General features: G+C 38.3%; 2 protein-coding genes across 2 annotated transcripts in view; one reads left to right on the top strand and one right to left on the bottom strand.

Moving 5' to 3' along the window:
* Positions 1-176: 176 nt before the first annotated feature.
* LOC106870124 (spermidine synthase) lies at positions 177-14,762 on the top strand. The gene is made up of 9 exons (XM_014916110.2): positions 177-301; positions 557-721; positions 4,745-4,865; positions 6,541-6,633; positions 7,823-7,976; positions 11,240-11,323; positions 12,164-12,309; positions 13,739-13,861; positions 14,604-14,762. Exons 2-9 carry the CDS (start codon positions 591-593, stop codon positions 14,616-14,618), a joined length of 867 nt encoding a protein of 288 aa, XP_014771596.1. The 5' UTR covers positions 177-301; positions 557-590; the 3' UTR covers positions 14,619-14,762.
* Positions 14,763-16,788: 2,026 nt separating this feature from the next.
* LOC106870121 (zinc finger RNA-binding protein) overlaps positions 16,789-22,840 on the bottom strand; it is a 69,974-nt gene continuing 63,922 nt past the window's right edge. Inside the window, exons 18-20 of the mRNA XM_052972050.1 lie at positions 22,337-22,447; positions 20,757-20,892; positions 16,789-19,469 (exon numbers count right to left, since the gene is read on the bottom strand). Of these exons, the coding sequence (XP_052828010.1) occupies positions 19,405-19,469; positions 20,757-20,892; positions 22,337-22,447 (312 nt within the window). The 3' untranslated portion in view covers positions 16,789-19,404. The remainder of the gene's footprint in view (positions 19,470-20,756; positions 20,893-22,336; positions 22,448-22,840) is intronic.

The following is a 22,840-nucleotide window of genomic DNA, read 5'->3' as shown; positions in this document are numbered from 1 at the left end:
CAATTGCACTATTTGACTAATCGAAAGATTTGATATAAATTATCTATAAATTACTAATAATAGCATGTAATATATTGGGTTAAAAATAAAAAACTTAGCAGGAAAAGAAAAACAACAACAACAACAGAAAGAAAAAAAGGTCGAAGGCTATCTGCGGGACACGAACCAGCATCAGTATTCATAAAGATTCGTTTGTCTCTTCCCTCACTCATCGCTTAATTGACTTGCAAGGCGCATGCGCACCAATACAGGATCGCTCGAAGTTTTAATATCACGCTTTGTGATAACCACAGTCCAGCAGGTACTTTCGATATTAAATACTTTATCTAATATCCCTTTATTTAAATTATATTCTGTTCATTTTCTCTCTTATCTTCTCTCATTTCCTTCACATAAAACAAGCCATAACAAAAATGTGATTTTTCTTTTTCTTTTCAAATACCACATTATCTTTATTCTTTCCCCATATTCGTTTTAAATATATAATTGCTATTTATTTTATTATTGCTTGTCTCCTAATATAACATTTCTGTTTGTTTTTGGCTCGTATTCTCAGATCAATTAATCTTCTCACTGACCAAAAGACAGCGATGAATAAATTAAAAGACGGCTGGTTTAGTGAGGTTAGTGATCTCTGGCCTGGTCAGTGCATGTCTTTGGAAATTGAACAAGTATTGCACAAAGAAAAATCTGATTTCCAAGACATCATGATTCTAAAGAGGTAAGTGTTTCGGTTCTTACTTCGTTAAAATCTTTACCCTCTATCTTTGCTCTTGTTTCACCGATATTGATATTTTAGGGGACTTTTGGAGAAGACAATCCGGTGCAGTCCCATGACTGGAAAACAGTTACTTCGTTTCTTCCTTTATTATTTTTTTCTCTCTTAAATATAATTCCATTTATTGATATAAACATCATGCTTTCTACAGCCCGGTTGTGAATTCGGCAAAATTTAATTATGTAATGTTGGTGGAATGTGTCTGTTGCGTACCCCGCTCTTTTTTTCAAAAATTCCTTCTATCTTGGTTTTGTTTTCTTTTTAGTTTTTAGATACAAGAATAATTAAATATTAAAATATTCGTTTTTTTTTTCTTTTTGCCATGATGTTCCTCCATTTAGTTGTAATCGATTTAATGCATGGAGTCTCTCTCTCTCTCTCTCTCTCACCCACCCCCCGCCGCCGTTCTGAGATCATATCTCATTTGGGTCCTCCTTTCATTTCTGTATGGAAGAGGTCTGATAAAATGTTCAGACGCCTTAATCGAGTCTTTCCATACTCGATTGATCATGTATCTAATCAATAATAATGGTGTTGACTGGCTGTTACATTTCATATATAGCTTTTTAATTCGAAAAACTGCTATTATTCTTACTTTTCTTTCTTTTATATCTATGTTTTAATAATGATAATGGTTTCTAATTTATACACAAGAACAGCAATTTTTTCGAGAAGGGTTAGTCGATATTATTAACTGGTACTTAATTTTATTAAACCCGGAAGAACGAAAGACGCAGTTAACCTCGGCAGGATTTGAACCCAGAACAGCTGGAAGAAAGTTCATTTGTGAAGTCCAGTAAGCTTACCAGGCACTTTACTCCTGTTGAAGTTGAAGATTTTTGAAAAACCTGTGGAATCAGGATTTTAATTCTTCTTTTGTGTCGATCATATTCTAACTGTCTATTGTTCTACTACATATTCTAGGGGAAATTATTTTCTCTTAGATAATCCATTTTAAAGATATATTTTGTAGTGGTAGTCAGTATTTTGTCTGACGCTTAACTTTCAGAGGACCAAAGAAACCATATAGATTCGTTTCTCAGAACTTTTTAAACTACATCGACCATCCTATTTTATGTATTCCGTTTTCTTTACACGTGTACATAATAAGTAACGGTCGATCAACTATTCATTCATTTCTAGCTGTCAGTCTTTCAACTATTACTCTTAGTTTGGAAAAATACAAATGTATTTGAAGGTCATTAATAAAATGTTTATTTGTAATATTGAAAAATGTTCATCAGGTAGGACAGTAATATTTGTTTGGGACTTATTCTCTCGACTATAGAAGGGTTAACGGCGTTAGTCGATCTAGGAGGGAATTGGAATTTAGAATGTAAAGGGACGTAACTAAATAGCGCAACGTTTCCATTCCAGCGCTTTACCATTTCTGCTGATCAAATATGAATTATAAAAGTAATAATTCTTCCATTTATTTGCCACAAGGTCCATAAATTGAATATAAAACGTGTCACGAAATAAATTACAATATGTGTAGGAATGTTAATATTTACATGTATGTGAAAGCGGAATAATTACATTATTCAATCATCATCATCATCATCATCGTTTAACGTCCGCTTTCCATGCTAGCATGGGTTGGACGATTTGACTGAGGACTGGTGCAACCGGATGGCTACACTATTATCATTTAATGTCCAGTTTTCCATGCCTGCTCGCGCCAGATGGAAATTTGTTGGGGCAGGTTTTCTACGGCTGGATCCGTTCTTGTTGCCCAGTCTCACCTGTTTCCAAGCAAGATAATATTTTCCATAGCCAGACATGTTTTTCATAGACGACTGGAAGGGATTGAAACGAACAGCATTACTTGTCTGAATGACGGTGATGCTCATTTACAACGATCACATGATGCCAAGATAAGAGTACATACGAGCACACACATGATTGCTATATAATATATATGTGGCCGATACCAGTACCCCCTAACTGGCTCCCATGCTGGTGGCGCATAAAAAGCACCAGCCGAATGTGGCTGATGTCAGTGCCCCCTGACTGGCTCCCGTGCTGGTGACACATAAAACGCACTATCCGAACATGACCGATGCCAGGGCCGCCTGTCTGGCTCCTGTGCCGGTGGTGCGTTAAAAGCATCATCTGAACGTGGCCGATGCCAGTGCCCCCTGGACTGGCTCCTGTCCTGGTGGCATGTAAAAAGCACTATCCGAACATGATCGATGCCAGGGCCGCCTGTCTGGCTCCTGTGCTGGTGGCGCGTTAAAAGCATCATCTGAACGTGGCCGATGCCAGTGCCCCCTGACTGGCTCCCGTGCTGGTGACACATAAAATGCACTATCCGAACATGATCGATGCCAGGCTCACCTGACTGGCTCCTGTGTCGGTGGCACATGAAAAGCACTCACTACTCTCTGGGAGCGGCTGGCGTTAGGAAGGGCATTCAGCTGTAGAAACATTGCCAGAAAAGATTGGAGCCTGATGCAACTGCTGCCTTTCCAGACTTTCTAGGTGCAATCCCATAGTCAGTCATGACCGAAGGGGGTCTCAGCAGTCTTTGCTAAGTTTATCTTGAGGTCTCTCAGTTCTAGGTTTAGCTTCCATGTTTGGAACATATCCTCTAATTCCTCTACAGATTCAGCTATGAAAACTAGATCATCAGCATATTCCCGTGCACAGCTAATCTTAACTCCTTAGCATTGAGATTACTCTGTCAAACGTAATGCTTATTTATTCAAACTATTTTGGATTAATCATGCATTACCTTGTTGCTTTGGGATTTCAATGATATAATTGGATATTTTTAGAATGACATAGCTGGATAAGTATGAGGGGCCAGATCTGGTTGGTTCTAACATATATTAGGCAGGATGTAGCCAGTTTAAATGCTAAAGGGTTAAACGCATCTGTGATGGCTTGTAGGGCTGTGATTAGGGATGAGAACCGAAACTTGATAGACTCTTAATCTCACATTAAATTCATCACTGAAATCATTGTTGACTTTCACTTTTCTTACTACATCTTTGCACATAGTTTGTACAACCCTGACAAGCCATTCATCCATACCTAGTTTCCTTAGCGACCACCAAATTACTGAATATGGTACCCTGTCAAATGCCTTCAAGTGAATGAATGCCAGGAATAGTAGTTTACTCTTGTCTAAATATTTCTCCAGCACTTGCCTCACAAGGAAGATTGCATCTTTGGGATCTCTTCTGGACATGAAGCCAACCTCCAGCTTATCTAGGTCTACTCTGTTATCGATCAATTATGTTATGTCTCTCTCTATCTCTCTCTCTCTCTTTCTCTCTCTCTCTCTCTCTCTCTGACCTTCTTAACCTGGTCTGGTCATTTGATTCCTCGTTTGCCTTTGTAGCAGTTTATGATGATACTGCCAAGCCAGTCATTGGTTGCTGGCTTTGTGCCTTTGTAAACACGTGAATAAGAGATCCCTTATTTGAAAAAAACAGATAAAGGTTAATGACAGGAAAGGCTTGTCTAAAAAAAAAAAAAAGAAAAGAAATAAAATGATAAATTTATCTAATCATGGGAAAGTGGATGTAGGAATGAACAAACCTCACACAACATTTGCGCGAATTAAGTCACTCCCTTTTCTCCACTAACTTATAAATGTTTTATCAGTTAACTTATTTTTTTCAATACTCTGATGTTTATTGTTCAGTTTTCTGCTGTATAAGTGTCTGAATTTTCTGTTTGGGTGTGTATTTGGTTCCATTAATAATACCACTTAGTGTTATTCAATATAGTTTCCTTTATCCTTCTATTATTTCTCTATCTCATTACTTCTCTATTTCTGCTATTATTCACTATTTGATTTCCTGTCTTATATATAAGATATGGGGTGTGTAGCATGTAATTATTCTTATCTCTGTTTCTAAATTTAGTTTTAATAAGTAATATTAATGGCTTATTCTCTTTTCTTTTTTTGTATGTCAATGAAAGAATGTCATTTTATTATATCAATCTTTGCAGTAAATCATTTGGAACAGTGCTTGTTCTTGATGGTGTTATTCAATGTACCGAAAGAGATGAGTTTGCTTATCAAGAAATGATTGCAAATTTACCACTCAATAGTCATCCTTGTCCAAAAAAGGTATTCTGATATTTGTTTTTTTTTTTTAAATTTTTTTTCTTTGTTTTCTCTCCTGTATCTTCTTTATCTTTCATCTTTTGTTTCCTTTATTGGATTGTGGCCATGCTGGGGCTCCACCTTAAAAAGCAACACCAGTAGTTTTTTTTTTTTTAAAGTTTAGAACTTACTCTATTGGTCTCTTTTGACAAATTGCTGGATGCAAACAAACCAACACTGGTTGTCAAGTGGTAGAGAGACTAACACAAAGGTACCCTCCACAGCACCTCTTTATGCAGCTGTTCTCATTCATACACGTCACATGACCTCAACATCTGATGCCTCTTATGCCCAGTTTTCCTCTTAAATCACATGCACTCTGTTGTGTATGCACACTGACATTAGCCATCTAGCAGAGCATGCTAGCTTCATTTCTTTCAAGCCTTTGCAAGTCCTCAGTAGTCAAAGCCCATGTTCCACACCTGTGTAACATAGCTGTACATACAAAGGCATCATACAATCTGTCTTTCACTCTGAAGGAGACGCCCTTAGTTACTAACAAAGGTAGAAGCTCCCTGAACTTTGCCCAGCCTGTTCTTATTCTAGCAACTACACTTTCAGAACTTCCTCCACCACTACTAAATTGGTCTCCTACGTAACAAAAGCTATCTACTACTGCTAATGACCCCCCCCCCCCGAGGGAGTCTATTGTCTGTGCAGTTTTAGTGCTTGTACCTGCACATTTGCCACACACAAAGACTATATCCTCCATCAACCTTCCTGTGATACCTCTACACCTCTTACATGTTCAAAGCTTGCACTGGGTATAATGTATGGAGTTTCTATCAACACCCTTCTTACATATTGAGCAGGGCCATCTCCCAGAAGGGACTTGTGATTTGTCTGTTTTCCTACTTACTAGGAGTTTGATTTTTGCTAAATTAGCTCTAAGGCCCTTATATTCCAGGCCTTGTTTCCACACTGAGGACTTTATCAACTTGGCCATTTTGCTATCTCTTTCAAATCAAATCATTGTAACCATGGTTGAACATTCCTGATAAAATAAAGTCTCTCCACAATTTCTGATCATTCTCCTTTGCTTATGGCAACTGGTCCCTACTGAGGTTTGTATTGTCTGAGATTTGATCAATGAATATTTGAGCACCTCTCCCTCTACTCTGTTCCCTGTAAGTTGGTTCCCGCATTAGCAGCTTGTGTATAACTTCCTACTTACTTCTCCAGCAATGTCATGCAAATTGTAACCGTCGTTGAGTACTTGTACCTGTCTCTGTAAAACTAATATACTAATAATGCAATGAAGTGAAATAGTCCCACTGCGTGGCACCTTGGGCAAAGTGTCTTCTACTATAGCCTCAGGCCGACCAAAGCCTTGTGAGTGAATTTGGTAGACAGAAACTGAAAGAAGCCCGTAGTGTATATATATATATATATATATATGCATGTGTGTATGTTTGTGTGTCTGTGTTCGTCTCCCCAACATCGCTTGACAACCGATGGTGCTGTGTTTACGTCCCTGTAACTTAGTGGTTCGGCTAAAGAGATTGATAGAATAAGTACTATGCTTACAAAGAAAAAGTTCTGGTGTCAATTTCTTCGACTAAAGGCGGTGCTCCAGCATGGCCGCAGTCAAATAACTGAAACAAGTAAAAGAGTATACTTTGTTGCTGTTGTTTTGCAGGTGTTAGTGATTGGCGGTGGTGATGGAGGAGTTCTGAGGGAAATTGTGAAACATCCTGATGTTGAAACTGTGGATCTTTGTGAGATCGATAAGGTAAAGTACATACATGTCTCTTTAACCCTTTAGAATTTAATCTTACCATATCTGGCCCAAATATTCCATCTGTTTTATGTTCAAACTAGCCATATCTGGCCTCTCCCACCTACCTTACAATGTCATTCTGAAAATAAATGATCACGTGCCACTGGCACGAGGGCCAGTGCCGTGTGACTGGCCCTCGTGCCGGTGGCACGTAAAAGCACCCACTACACTCTCGGAGTGGTTGGTGTTAGGAAGGGCATCCAGCTGTAGAAACTCTGCCAAATCAGATTGTAGCCTGGTGCAGCCTTCTGGCTTGCCAGTCCTCAGTCAAATCGTCCAACCCATGCTAGCATGGAAAGCGGACGTTAAATGATGATGATCATTGAAATCTCAAAGTTACAGGATGGTGCATGGTTAATCCAAAGCAATTTTAGTTAAGTAAGTGTTACTCTTGACAGAGTAATCTGAATGCTAAAGGGTTAAGGTACTGTCTGTCTTGTCTTGTAACAGCATTCATCTTGGCGGGGTTAAGCTGGTTCCTATTGAGTTCACCATGTCATGGGCCAAAGTAGTTATGCATGTCTGTCAGCAGCCAATTCTGCAGCGTGTTAAAGCCATTCCTGGTTCCAGCGATGAATGCCAAAGTCTTGAGGGCCAAGAATGAGCTCCATATCTGCTTTGACCGTTGTGAACCATGTCTTCAGCTGACTGTCTCTCTGCATACACCAACCTGGGTGAAGATCTGGTGCTATTGCCTTCCAGATGAGCTTGTCATGGGGGGCGTCCTTTGTACTGAAGGGTTAAAAGCACAAAGAAGTCTCTTGACATGCAAACCTCACCTGTGCTGGTGACACATGAGGCATCTATGCAGGTGATATGCTAGAGGCACCCATATCAGTGACATTCAAGACACACCCATACTGGTGACACACAAAAGGCGCCCGTGCTGGTGATGCATTACAGTCACGTAAAAGCACCCAGTACGCTCTGGGCCTATACATGTGTGTATATACACACAGACAGACAGACACACACACAAACACTTTGTGTATATGTATGCATGAATTCATTAACATCTTCCTTTGTGTCTTTCTAATTCTCTCTGTTTCTCTTAGATTCTGTTTTATTCTAACTCTTTGATTCTTACTTCCCCCCCTCTCTCTCTCTCTCAGTTTTTTCTTTTGTCTTTCTTTCCCTACAGAAAGTAATTGAATTATCACAGAAGTATTTACCACAACTAGCTTGTGGCTTTTCTAGTCCAAAGTGTAAGATTCATTATGGCGATGGGTTTAAATTTATGGAGAATCATAAAAATGAATTTGATGTCATCATCACTGACTCTTCCGATCCCATTGGTTTGTATTCCTTTCATATTTATCTTGCTGGCAGTTTTGCTGCATTGGTATGTGTGCATTTGTATGCTTGTAAAGGCACATGGCTCAGTGGTTAGAGTGCCGGGCTCACAATCATGAGGTAGTGAGTTCGATTCCTGGACTGGGCTGTGTGTTGTGTTCTTGAGCAAAACACTTTATTTCATGTGCTCCCGTTTAATCAGCTGTAGAAATGAGTTGCAACGTCACTGGTGCCAAACTATTGGCCTTTGCCTTTCTCTTCAGTAACATCGGTGGCATGGAGAGGAGAGGCTGGTGTGCAAGGGCAACTGCTGGTCTTCCATAAACAACCTTGCCCAGACTTGTGCCTCAGAGGGGAACTTTCCAAGAGCAATTCCATAGTCATTCATGACCGAAGGGGGTCTTTACCCCATGTATGCATGAGTGTGTGTGTGTGTGTGTGTGTGTGTGTGTGTGTGTGTGTGTGTGTGTGTGTGTGTGTGTGTGTGTATTTGTCTGGATGGGGTGCAGGCATGGCTGTGTGGTCAAGAAGTTTGCATTACAACTTTGTGACCTTGGGTTCAATCCCACTGTGCAGCAGTACCTTGGATATGTGTTGTGTCTTCTATTATAATCCCAGGTTGACCAATGTCTTGTGAATAAGTTGATAGATGGAAACTTTACAAAGCATGTGTATGTGTGTGTACGTACATACACATAAAAAACCATCCAATTCACACTGTGAAGTGGTTGGCATTTGGAAGGGCATCCAACAGTAAAAACCATGCCAAAACTGACCTCACCTGTGTTGGTGCCACATAAAAAGCACTCAGTCCACTCTGCAGAGTGGTTGGTGTTAAGAAAGGCATCCAGCTGTAAAAACCCTGCCAAAACAGACACAGTAATCTAGAGTACTTTTCTACCTGGCTGGCTCCTGTCAACCATCCTGCCCATGCATGTATGGAAGATGGATGTTAAACGATGGTAATGTTGATATATATGTATGTACACACACACACACACACATACAAACATCCACACTATATCAAATGAGGGAAATCAGTTGGTAGAAATGGAAACCCATCATATATATATATATATATATATATACACATATAGGCATAGGAGTGGCTGTGAGGTAAGAAGCTTGCTTCCCAACCACATTGTTCTAGGTTCAGTCCCACTGCGTGGCACCTTGGGCAAGTGTCTTCTACTATAGACAGAAACTGAAAGAAGCCTGTCGTATATATATATATATATATATGTATGTATGTGTATATGTTTGTGTGTCTGTGTTTGTCCCCCCAACATCGCTTGACAACCGATGATGGTGTGTTTACGTCCCCGTAACTTAGCGGTTCGGCAAAAGAGACCGATAGAATAAGTACTAGGCTTACAAAGAATAAGTCCTGGGGTCGATTTGCTCGGCTAAATGCAGTGCTCCAGCATGGCCGCAGTCAAATGACTGAAGCAAGTAAAAGAGAGTATGGGTGAAATGCTGTGAAGCATTTTGCCTGGCGTGTGCTAACGATTCTGTCAGCTCACCACTGTAACTTCCCTCAAATATTCTTTTCTACTGTAGGCACAAGGCCCGAAATTTTTGGGGAGGGGTCTAGTCGATTAGATCGACCCCAGTATGCAACTAGTACTTAATTTATCGACCCCGAAAGGCATAGACGACCTTGGTGGAATTTGAACTCAGAATGTAAAGACAGACAAAATACCACTAAGAATTTCAGTTGGCATGCTAACGATTCTGCTAGCTCGCCACCTTAACTTCCCTCAACTATTACAGGCTTTATATCTATGGTTTCCATTAAGAAAACTAACTTATTGAAAGAGGAGCTCTGTCGAGCTGACTTTCTCACATTACAACTATGGGAAGGTTACAATGTAGATTGAAATGTGTCTGTGACCTACTTATCTACAAGCAACACCTGTCTTCAAGTTTATTTAACAGTAATATTAAACTTTCTTTTCTACTATAAGCACAAAACCTGAAATTATGGAGGAGGGAGACTAGTGGATTACATTGACGCCAGTGTTCAGTTGGGTCTTTTTTTTAATGATCTTGCAAAGAGGAAAGGTTAAGTTGAGTTCGGTGGAGGAACAATTGTTGTTGTTGGCACTCCGTCGCTTACAACATCGAGGGTTCCAGTTGATCCAATCAACGGAACAGCCTGCTCGTGAAATTAACGTGCAAGTGGCTGAGCACTCCACAGACACGTGTACCCTTAACGTAGTTCTCGGGGATATTCAGCGTGACACAGTGTGACAAGGCTGACCCTTTGAATTACAGGCACAACAGAAACAGGAAGTAAGAGTGAGAGAAAGTTGTGGTGGAAGAGTACAGCAGGGTTCGCCACCATCCCCTGCCGGAGCCTCGTGGAGCTTTAGGTGTTTTCGCTCAATGAACGCACACAACGCCCGGTCTGGGAATCGAAACCGCGAATCTGCTGCCCTAACCACTGGTCCATTGCGCCTCCAGATGAACAATAGTAATGGTAATAATGGTTTCAAATTTTGGCACAAGGCCAGCAATTTCAGGGGAATTACATTGGCCTCGAAAGGATGAATGGCATGGTCAATCTTGGCTGAATTTGAACTCCGAACATAAAGATGGACAAAATGCCGCTATGCTAATGATTCTGTCAGCTCACTGCCTTAATAACAACAACAACAATAATAACCCTTTCTACATTAGGCACAAGGCCAGAAATTTTGGAGTAGGGGGCTAGTCGATTACATCAACCCCAATGTGTAACTGATACTTATTTCATTGTCCCCAAAAGAATGAAAAGCAAAGTCGACCTTGGTGGAATTTGAACTCAGAACATAAAGATGGATGAAATACCGCTAAGCATTTCGCCCGGCGTGCTAACGTTTCTTATTTCTTTACTGCCCACAGGGGGCTAAACATAGAGGGGACAAACAAAGGGATTAAGTTGATTACATCGACCCCAGTGTGTAACTGGTACTTAATTTATTGACCCTGAAAGGCAAAGTCGACCTCGGCGGAATTTGAACTCAGAACGTAGTGGCAGACAAAATACTGCTAAGCATTTCGCCCGGCGTGCTAACGATTCTGCCAACTTGCTGCCTCAACAGCAATAACAACAACTGCTATAATAATAACAAAACACTGGATACAATGCAGATAAATATTTTGCAGTATTTTATAAAGAATTGAAAAGCTGAAATGTGAAAGAAAATACTTGCTACAAGTTATTTTCATTGTTTATATGTTAAGATTAAAAAGTTTGTTTTCCCCTTATGTATTCTTTCAGGTCCTGCATCTTCCCTCTTTGAGAAATCATATTATGAATTAATGAAGAATGCTCTCAAACCAAATGGAATTATATGCAACCAAGGTAAATATATCATGCTTGATGACATAAAATGTCATGCTTGATGGCATGGGGGCTTATTAGACATACCCCAAGTTCAGCTGTGCATTTCAGGAGAAAGGTTTTAGTGTGTTAACCCCTCAGTATTTAAACTGATCATATCCAACCCAAATATTCTACCTGTTTTGTGTTCAAACTAGCCAGATCCAGCCTTTCGCACAGGGCTTAGAATTTTCCAGCATTTAGCTGCATGTTGTTTTCCTCAGCCCACCTGCATAGTGCAACATCTCCAGGGTTCTGTATTCTGTGAGAGACTTTAGTATTGTCTGAGCAGCTGGGGACATTTAAAACTAAAGCATATCAAAATGTCGAAAGCTATGATCCAGCCCCTCACATTATCATTCTAAAAATAATCACTTTAACCCTTTCGTTATTGTATTTATTTTGAGATGCTCTGTGTTTCTTTCAATTACTTTGAATATTACAAAGAATTTAGTAAAATAACTTAGTAATCATTAAGCTAGTGTTAGGAACATAAATTGTGAATAAGATTTGGTGGAAAATTATAATCCAAAACTTTAGAAAACAAGACATTTGTACTCAGAGTCAGAGCCAGTTTCAACCGGGTTGGTAACGAAAAGGTTAATGAAATCTCAAAGCTACAAGATAATGCATGATTAATTCAAGACAATGTGAATAAATAAGCATTACATTAGACAGAATAATCTGACTGCTAAAGGGTTAAAACATGTAATATTGGACCTGGGTGATTCTTTTTGAGATGCTTTTTTTGCCAGGTGGGCAAGTGTATCATATGCCATCAAATACTGTCGTCAAATTAAATTCATTTTCTTTTAAACTCAGGTGAATCAATGTGGCTTCACTTAGACTTGATTAAATCAATGAAAAATTTCTGCCACCAAATTTATCCTGTTGTAGAATACTGTTATACAACAATACCTACATATCCAAGTGGTCAGATTGGTTTTCTCATTTGCAGTACAAATCCAGTAAGTATGATTGTAGCTTTGAAATATCTGAATTTATTTATTTATTTATTTATGTGTTTCAGCCAAGTGGCTGCGGTCATGCTGGTGCACCACCTATTTTTTAAATTTTTTTTTTTACTTGTTTCAGTCATTGCACTGTGGCCATGCTGGGGCACTGCCTTGAAGGGTTTAGTTGAACAAATCGACCCCCATATTTTTTTTTCTCTTAAAGTCTTGTACTTATTATATCTGTCGCTTTTGCTGAATCACTAAATTACTGGGATGTAAACAAACCAACACTGGGTGCAAAGCAGTGGTGGTGGTGGTGGGGAAAACACACACACACACACAAGCACACAACGGGCTTCTTTCAGTTTCCTGTCTATCAAGTCCACTCACAAAGCTTTGGTCTACCTTGGGCAATTGTAGAAGACACTTGCCCAAGATGCCACGCAGTGGGACTGAACCTGGGATCATGTGGTTGACGCAGCCATGTCTAATATTTTTCTAGTCAAGCAATTATTTCATTTTAGTTCCTTGCATTTTCTATTCCACCTTCCCAACTGCTAAAAGAAGCAATCAAAGTAGTGCTACTAATTCTCTTGCAATAATCAGACATTGGGGTTGGTGCTGCCACCTGGTTCGCCAGGCCCCAGTCAAATCGTCCAACCCATGCTAGCATGGAAAGTGGACGTTAAATGATGATGATGATGATGATGATAGATGGATGTGTGTTTGTGTGGTATAGGAGTTTGCTTCCCAATCACATGGTACTGGGTTCAGTCCTACTGTAATGCTCTTTGTGCAAGTGTCTTCTACTGTAGCCCGTGGCCAAGCAAAGCCTTGTGGGTGGATTTGGTTGACAGAAACGGGAAGAAACATATCATATATTTGTGTATGGTTGTTGTAAATGAGTATTACTGTTGTACAAGCAGTTTCCTTCATTTTTAGGCTTCCATGAAAACATGTCCACTCTGTCACTTACAAGTATTCCAGTTGATTTGATCAACAGGACAGCCTGCTTGTGAAATTAATGTGTAAGTGGCTGAGCGCTCTACAGACACACATACCCTTATTGTAGTTCTCAGGGAGATTCAGCATGATCCACCAAGTGTGACAAGGCTGGCCCTTTGAATTACAGGTACAACTCATTTTTGGTTGCTGAATAGAAATTGTGAAATCGAGTGTCTTGCTCAAGGACACAACACGTCGCCAGGAATTGAACTCATAACCTTATGATCATGAACCAGATACACTAACCATTAAGCCATGTGCCTTCACTTTCTTGGAAACAGTTGAGGGTTAGTGACAGGAAAAGCATCTGGCAGTAGAAAATCTGTCAGAACCAATTCCATTTGACCCATGCAAGCATGAAAAAAAAATAGACAGACATTAAAATGATGATAATGAAATCTTTTATTAACCGTTTCCTCTTTTCTCTTTCAAACAGGAAAGCAATTTAAAAGAACCTGTTCGTGAATTCAGTGCTGAAGAAGTTAAAAAACTTGGATTACGATATTATAACAGTGATATCCATAGAGCTAGTTTTGTTCTGCCAGAGTTTGTCCGACAGGTAATTACACTTCCAATCATAATTTTCTTATTCACTTCAGCTTTTCTTCTGTTTTTAAACTTGATGTTTTTTTTTTTAATGTAGCAGCTAACACACAACTCCAGTTTCTAGAGTAGAATATATTCGATAAAGTGCAGGCTAACTGTTTGGGGAAGAAGTTTGCTTGTAAAACACGTGGTTTGGGGTTCAGTCCCACTACTGGGCAAGTGTCTTGATTGCACTACCAGCTTGGGCTGGCCGTATGCGTGTGTGTATGTATATATATATATTTGACAGGAAGGACAACAAAAGAAAGAAAGAGACCTCGATATTATGCAAATAGAGGAATTTATCTGTTAAAATATGTGACACTTATTCAGTAGCCATGATAAAACTCCGAGTTTCAGATGCCAGGGTGGGAGCCCACACCAACATCTCTTCAGTTATCCGGCCAATTGAAAAATGACCGTTAAAAACAAAGGGAAATTACTGTGTAGTGACAAAACGCGTCTAAAACTGCGTATATTATCGCATGCATGCATATATCCATATACGCACGCTTCATCCATTTGGTCATCTTCAAAGTGAACTGATTTAGCAATTAAACGTAGTCACAGACATTAGATACTGATCATTGTGTTTAGCTGTTAACTGTGTGTGTATGCAGCCTTCTACTCAGGAGTCTAGGGTTCAAGTACAGTTTTCAGCAGCAAGTTGTAGTTGTTGTTTTATTATTTATTAATGGATCTCTGTTTATTTCCAGGCATTGTCGCAGTGATTGTAAAGACAGTCCTTTTTGGAATGGTCATATTCATTACATGAAGAAAAAGTTGTCTCATCTGGAAAATATATATATTCAATAAACCAATCTCTACTTAGATTGTGTAATTTTTTTCTTCTAATAAACAGGTGTAAAATCGAACCTTTTTCCATTTTCCTTTGTATTTTGTTTTGTGGGTACAGCTGTTTGGTTAAGGAGTTTGCTTTTCAATCATGTCATTCCAGGTTCAATTCCACTACATGGTGCCTTGACCTAGTGTCTTTTGTTATTTAATAAGACATCTTGTTGCTTTGGTGGCCCAGTAGGTAAGGGTGTTTAAAAGTAGTAACAAGACACAAGCAGAGGTTTCTAATCTCTGCCATGAATTACAGGGTGGTCTTATTAAACATTTTCATCTCTAGATATAAATATTTAAAAAAAAAATTTTTTAATAAGACCCCTTAATGCAGGCGCTGGGTAGGTTTGAACCCTTCCCAGGATGTTCAATGTGGCTATATAATTATGTCTCTACCCACGAGACCACCAAGACACCCAACATTAATGTAGTAAATTAAGGAATATTTAAATCTATTATAACTAAAGATAAAAAACAAAAACTATCTCATCACAGCTGTAGCTCAGTAATTAATCCCAAATTGGGGACCTGTTTAGATGCCTTTGTAGGTAAGGACATTGATTAGTAAGTAGGGATTTAATGCACTGTATAATCATTAGACCTCGAGAAGTAAATGACTGATAGCTAACTTCAACGAACAGCAAGTTTGTGATTTTGATAACAGTCTGGTGCTGTGCTGGTTGGTAACAAGCTAAACTGCCTGCAAAATTTAGGGGCCTTGGTCTCTGTTCTACATTAGACCTGGCTCTGCTGGCAAAAAATTTCCAGTCTGCATGATTAAAAATGGGGGTTCATTTCCTTCATAAACAACATGGCTAAGTAAGACGAGTGGTACCTTGCAGACATGAAAAACTGAGACAACTTGATGGTCACACTGGCCAGGGAGTCTGACAGCTTGCACTCAGTCATCACCATTTTAACACTATTTTCTGTTTGCATGGGTCAATCAGAATTCAATTTCACATTGCTAAGCTTCAACATGTCTCCACGTAAGGAAATGGCCAGAAAGGTTTTTAACAGAAGAATGGAAACACACATCAATTAATAAGTTGAAGCATGCATATATGAGTGTGTGTGTATACTGAGCGTTAAGCATCAAAACTGTGACATCATTGGGTGATCTAGCTCTATCTGCATCCATAGGGAGCTTGTCTCCCTTGTCAGCTCATTATGTTTTTGTGGCTATTGAGTTGTTTTGACTCTTATTTCCAGCGATACTGGTGCTGATTAGTGCTCTTGTTCACTTCAGTGACATGTATACACACACACAAGCATATATATGCAATGACTTTCAGTTTCCATCTACCAAATCCACTTGTGGTTGGGAAGCAAGCTTCTAAACTAGTCACCTCACTCCACCCAGTTGGAAAAAAGATACAAACAAGAGGTACAAATCATTGCAAAAGGCAGCAGAAAACTGACCGGTGAGTAGATTCTTGTTAGCTTGCAGGGGCAAGAAATCAAGTGTTTTTATTCAAAGAAAGCCTTAATTACTAAGAGTTTATAGCATACAGCACGTCATATTTATATACGCAAATACATACAAGAGAGAGAGATGTGAGGTCGCTGAAGATAATGATTTAAAGTAGTTTTCAACGGGACTCCATATGGCCCCTGAGGGACCATATAAGACTTGGGGGGGGGGGTCCATGCAATAAAATAGTAAATTGGGAATCCACAATAGAATTTTAAGAACCCCTGAAAAAATTCTACATTAGATGTATGTATTGCAAGAAGCAGCTGGGTTTCTTTCTCAAACATTTCACATAGTTCAACCTTCACAAAACAAAATAGGAATTTTGAAAAGATTCTATAAAACTTTTAAACATCAAATGACTACGGGGGGGGGGGGGTCCACCAGAATATAATAGTAGTCAAAAGGGTCCATGGGTAAAAAATGGTTGAGAATCTCTGGTTTGGAGGAAATTTACTACAAACCCTGTTTTAGGCATCAACCACTTTCTTAAAAATTTGAGTTGTTAGTAATAAGATTTAACCAAGAAATCATTTTTAAAAGGCACACATGCAGATGGATTAAATAATGAAAACATCTATGTTCAACAAACTAAGTTTATTTCTGCTTAAAATACATTCAATATTCAATAAATGAGAGAAATTCTTTTTTTTTTTTAAAAAAAAGAAAAACCAACAAAAAAAAAAACAAAAACAAAAAAAGTAATGTGTAAGTATCTATAATTGTCTTAAAGAAATCCCTAAAATTTCAGGTGACACTACATTGAATGGGGGGGAAAAAAGCAAAACGAAACAATTTACTGAAAAAGTCATAACCACACATTAAAATATATATATATTCATATTTCCAACAAAAATAGAAAGGTAGAAGGGAGAAAATATAGCTGCGAAAGGGTCAGCTTCAGGCATAAGCTGATGCATAATTCTACATATATATATATCTATACACACACATGTATATATAATGTATATATACATACATGTATAAATAATATATATACACACATGTATATATAATATATATACACATGTATATATAATATACATATATACACATGTATACATAATATATATGCACATATATATGTACACATGGATATATAATGTATATATATACATGTATATATAATATATATATATATGTACACATGTATATATAATATACACACACACACAATGTACACACACAAATATGTATGTATACACACATTCACACAGATACATGTGTGTGTATACACACACACACACATACATATAACTTGTGTTGTTTTGGTAGAGGGTGTGGTTTGGAGGTGGGGAGTTTCAAGTATTTTATACAATCAAATATTAGTTGAGATTACAAGCTAGTAGTGTACACAGTATTTTTTTTTTAAAACTGTTAGTTTTTTGGGGGTTTTGCTTTATTTTTTTTCACAATGCACTATCATTTACTTTCAGGTAGATTTTGAAAGACAACTAATTAGCAAGTTCATAAGGTGTATTATCCCTATTTAGTAAAACTAAATAGTGATCTGTTGTAGAAAAATAGGGCCAAGGAGTTCAATCACATGACCATGTAAACTATATTTGGTGCTTCTAAAACAATTTTTAAAGCCAAGGGTAAGTTGTAGAAATTTCGTTGAAAAGGTATCATTTTCAAGACTATACTACTAACTGATTGAGATTTGGGGGTGGGGGGTTGCCATCTCAGAGGGCACTAGAATAGGAAAACTTGTGTGTAGATGTCTGTTGCATTGGGTATTTGTTTTTCTATATAAAGCTGGCAATTTTAAAATATTTAGGAATACAGAAGAAACAAAAATATTGATTTTTTTTTTTTACTTTTTAAGAAAAAAAAAAAATCTTTCTTTTTGCAATATAAGAGAAATCTTGTTTTCTTGCAGTCTGAAGACTTCCAAAACCTCAAGATAATTACAAACAGTATCAATAAAAACATCAGTGAACATCTTTTCTAAATACATTACGCTGATATTTTGTCACCAGAACAAAAGCTGGAGAGATTTTGTTCTTAAATGTCAGTGAGACAAAAGTTTTTAGCTTTCAATTCTAGAATAAATATTTAGGTGCAGATAGTGGCAACAAGGAGTTAATACCATTTAAAATATAACTGTTTGGAAATCAGACTCCCATAGAGTGCCTTTTCTTCAGAGCAGCTTGCAAAGCTGTCTAAACCCCACTATTCAGAATAACATGTCTACTCTAGCACCCAACCTCTATCAAAGACAATGCAACCAGCCCAAGTTGCAAATACAAAGTTAACCAAAACAAAACTGCCAACTATTATTGTTTCTGCATTATTAAACAACCCTTGAAATGAGTTTAAAAATATTTTTTTAGAAAAGTTGGATAGTTACAATGTAAATAAATGAAACCTATTAAGAAGGGGAAGAGAACAGATAGTGTAGACAATGGGATTTCTTAGAAAATAACACCTGAACTGGTTTTAGCAGTTTAACAGTTTAATTCAGATGAAAAGACTTTAAATACAGAAAATTTAATGTACTAATGAAAAACTTCGAAACATTTTAATTATTTTAAAATACCAAGACAAACAAAACAACAAAATAAACCCCAGATATCATCTAAACTGATATGTTTGAAGTAAGAAATAAATATTTCTTTTATCTTTTTAAATCCTAACGTAGTGAAATATTTGAAATAAAATTCAGAAAGAGTGATCAGTGAAAGGAGTGTGATAGCGATAAAGGTTGCAGTGCTTCCAACCATTTGCCCCACTCCAGATATGTGACATGGAAATATGTACAGAGGAGATTGGTTCTGTTGTTATCTCACAAACATGGGTGTCAGCTGATTGTAAGTGTTGAATAGAGGGATAGTCAAATAGTGGACACACCACAACAGGAGGCGTACCAATAACCAAATAAACATTAGAGAAACACCGGCTGCTTGCTTATTGGTATTGAAATCTAAATAGAACAAAGAACATGATAAAAAGAAAGAAAACAGCAGGAGTGTTGACTGCATAGAAAGAATTCTTTTTAATTAGGTGAGTGACTTCAACAGTCAAAATGTATTAAAAGCAGAATCTACTGGCATGAAAGGTTTTTAAGAATTCATAAAAAGAAAAAAAAAAAAAGGAGAAAATAAAAGTAAAAGAAAAAAAAAAAATGAATAAGAGTAAGCAGAAGAGAATTATGTGGAAAGCAGGAATGGATTAGAATGTCTAATGTGGAACTAATCAGTCATTTCCTGATTTAGGTCTCCATCACTTTCTCTCTTATCTTTCTTCTCTCCGCCAGCTGAAAAAAAAAAAAAAAAAAAGAATAAATAAAAATTTTAATCAAATTAAAAGATACTTTGAAACAATAAACAGAAGCTTTGTGCAGTTACTTTATACATTCTGGATATCAATTTCTGATGAAATTTTAAAATTTACACCAACAAATTGCTACCTGTGTATATAGTTTCATATTTTATATCATCTCCCCAAAATCTCAAGTGGTAATGGTATCAAAATTCCAGATAATTACTATATTCCTTCCCAAATGCTACTGATAAGTTAGATTTTCATAGTGATAACGTATACTGGTGAAGTTTAGTAGTCCACCTTAACCCCTAACCCTTTAGCATTCAGATTACAGTCAAACGTAATGCTTATTTATTCACATTGCTTTGAAGTGGCCATGCAGTATCTCATAGCTTTAAGATCTTGATGATGTGATTGTTTATTTTCAGAATGACATTATAGGGTAAGCATGAGAGGCTGGATCTGGCCAGTTTGAACATAAAATGGGTAGAATATTTGGGCTGGAAATGGTCAGTTGAAATGCAAAAGGGTTTAAATAAATATTTGAACATGTCAGTTAACAACATAAAATTTGACTTTATTCAAAACACATCTGACTAGTTGGCAACAATTGTTTTCAGCTTTCATAATCATGTATATTCATCAGTGGCTAATCAACTTCACTGACAACAGACTAAGTTTATTACAACTGCAAACTGATCACCTATATCAAAATACACACATACACACCATCATCATCATCATCATTTAACATCTGTTTTCCATGCTGGCATGGGTTGGGCAGTTTGACAGGAGCTGGCCGGGCAGAAGCCTGCACCATACTCGTGTCTGTTTTGGCATGGGGTTTTCAGCTGGATGCCCTTCCTAACACCAACCACCCTGCTGCAGAGTGGACTGAGTGCTTTTAACATAGCATGAGCACAGGCGAGGTCAGTTTTGGCATGGCTTTTACAGCTGGAAGCCCTTCCAAATGCCAACCACTTTACAGTGTGGACTGGATGCCTTTTACATGGCACCACAACTGGCAGGGTCACAAAGTAACCTGCAAGACAAAAATCCTTCGAGGGGAGAGGGCATAGAAGGAGGGGATCTTGTGCCAAATGATGAAAGGTTACAGTGTGACAGAGAGATCAAGAATGAGGACAAAAACAGGTGTGCTGCTGTACAGGAAATACATGGTTACCCAGCCTTAGGGAAGTGCAAGAGAAAGAGAGATAATGTAAACACATAAAGCTTAAATGCTATGAGTAGAACAGTATTTCAGTGTATTAATTCTTACCTTCTCCCTCACCAGTACTATTTGTTCGTCGGCGCTTACGAGGATTAAAGCGAGGCCTAGTGAAGCGTGGAGCAGGTAGCTGATCCATGCCTAATACTTTGTAGATTTGTCGGAATGCAATAAGCCTCAGAGCATGCTGAAAGAAAAACAGAATTCAATGTTGTTAAAGTTATATAAATGTAAATTCCATTTTAAATGAATAATAGTGTTTTCAACAATATTGCATGAATTTGTATATAATTCCAAACTGTCTTAAGCTAACATCTAGTCCATGCTGGCATAGGTTAGACAGTTTGATTGGAACTGGTAAATCAGAGAGCTGCACCAAGTTCCAGTCTGATTTGGCATGGTTTCTATGGCTGGATGCCCTTCTTAATTCCAACCACTCCAAAAGTGTAGTCGGTACCTTTTACGTGCCAGTTGCATGACACTAGCATTGGCCACGGCTGATTTCACTTGGCTTGATGTGTCTTCTCAAGCACGGTATATTGCTGAAGGTCTTGGTCACTTATCATCACCTCTGTGAGGCCCAATATTTGAAGATATTGCTTCACCACCTTGTCCCCATGTCTTCCTGGGTCTACCTCTTCTACAGGTTCCCTCCACAGTTAGAGACTAGCACTTCTTTATACATATGCATCACATGGCCTGACTAGTGCAGTCGTCTTTCTTGCACACATCTGATGCCTCTTATGCCCAACTTTTCTCTTAAGACGCTTACATTCTGTTGTACATGCACAATGACATTGCACATCCAGCAAAGCATACCAGCTCCATTTCTTTCAAGCCTACACATGTCCTTAGTGTTCACAGCCCAGGTTTCACTGCAGTGTAGCATGGCTGTTCACACACAGGCATCATACACTACCTTTTAGTTACCAACAAAGGTAGGAGCTCTCTGAACTTTGCCCAGCCTATTCTTATCCTGGCAACTATGCTCTTGGAGCATCCACCTCCATTGCTGACTTGGTCACCGAGGTAACGGAAGCTATCAACTATCCCACCTGGCATTTGGTGGAGTCTATTTTCTGTACATTTTTTTAGTGTAATATTGTACCTGTGCACCTGCCACACACACAAAGACTATTTTCCCTAATGTGAACCTTCCTCTGATATTGCTGCAGCTCGTGTGTCCATAGCTTACACCAGGTACATCTTATGGAGTTTCTACCTATGCCTTTTCTACATATTGAGCAGGGCCATCTACCTAACGGGATTGGTGATTTGTCCTCTTTCCTACTTACTAAAACTTTGATTTTTGCTAAATTAACTCTAAGGCCCTTTATATAAATATTTTATTTTTATGTGTAACACACTTTAGATATTTTCCATGTAATGATAAGATTATCTCTCTACCAAAGTAAGCCTCTCTCTATAGTAAACTGTTAGTTCTCTAAGGAATTAATGAGACAACTCTTTTCAATTGGTTTGTCTTTGGCCTCAGCCCAAGACTGAAGCTAAATGGTTTGATATAAGCACAAAAAAAATGTAATTCCAAAAGATACACCTCTTAGTGCAATGCAGATTGATTGTGTCTAGTGTTGTTATTTCACTGTGGGGAGAAACAAAAAGTTAATTACCTGAGCTGAAGCAGTAATATTTTCTCTTTCTTGAGTTGTTAGTGAAGCTGAAGCATCAGTAGCTTCCTTTTCACAGGGATCATACAGACCAGGTCCACCTGCAATAAAACAATATCACAGTATTTAGGAAAAGGAGGTAAAAAAAAAAAGGGGGGGGGGGCTTAATGGAATTAGCATCACTTACAGTCAACTAACATGTTGTTGGCACTCCGTCACTTACGACGTCAAGGGATCCAGTTGATCTGATCAACGGAACAGCTTGCTCGTGAAATTAACGTGCAAGTGGCTGAGCACTCCACAGACACGTGTACCCTTAACGTAGCTCTCGGGGATATTCAGCGTGACACAGTGTGACAAGGCTGGCCCTTTGAATTACAGGCACAACAGAAACAGGAAGTAAGAGTGAGAGAAAGTTGTGGTGAAAGAGTACGGCAGGGTTTGCCACCATCCCCTGCCGGAGCCTCGTGGAGCTTTAGGTGTTTTCGCTCAATAAACACTCACAAC

Source organism: Octopus bimaculoides, chromosome 12 (genome assembly GCF_001194135.2).
Source record: "Octopus bimaculoides isolate UCB-OBI-ISO-001 chromosome 12, ASM119413v2, whole genome shotgun sequence".
Lineage (NCBI taxonomy): Eukaryota > Metazoa > Mollusca > Cephalopoda > Octopoda > Octopodidae > Octopus > Octopus bimaculoides.
Note: the sequence above shows the minus strand (reverse complement) of the source record. Positions and strands in the feature narration are given on the sequence as shown.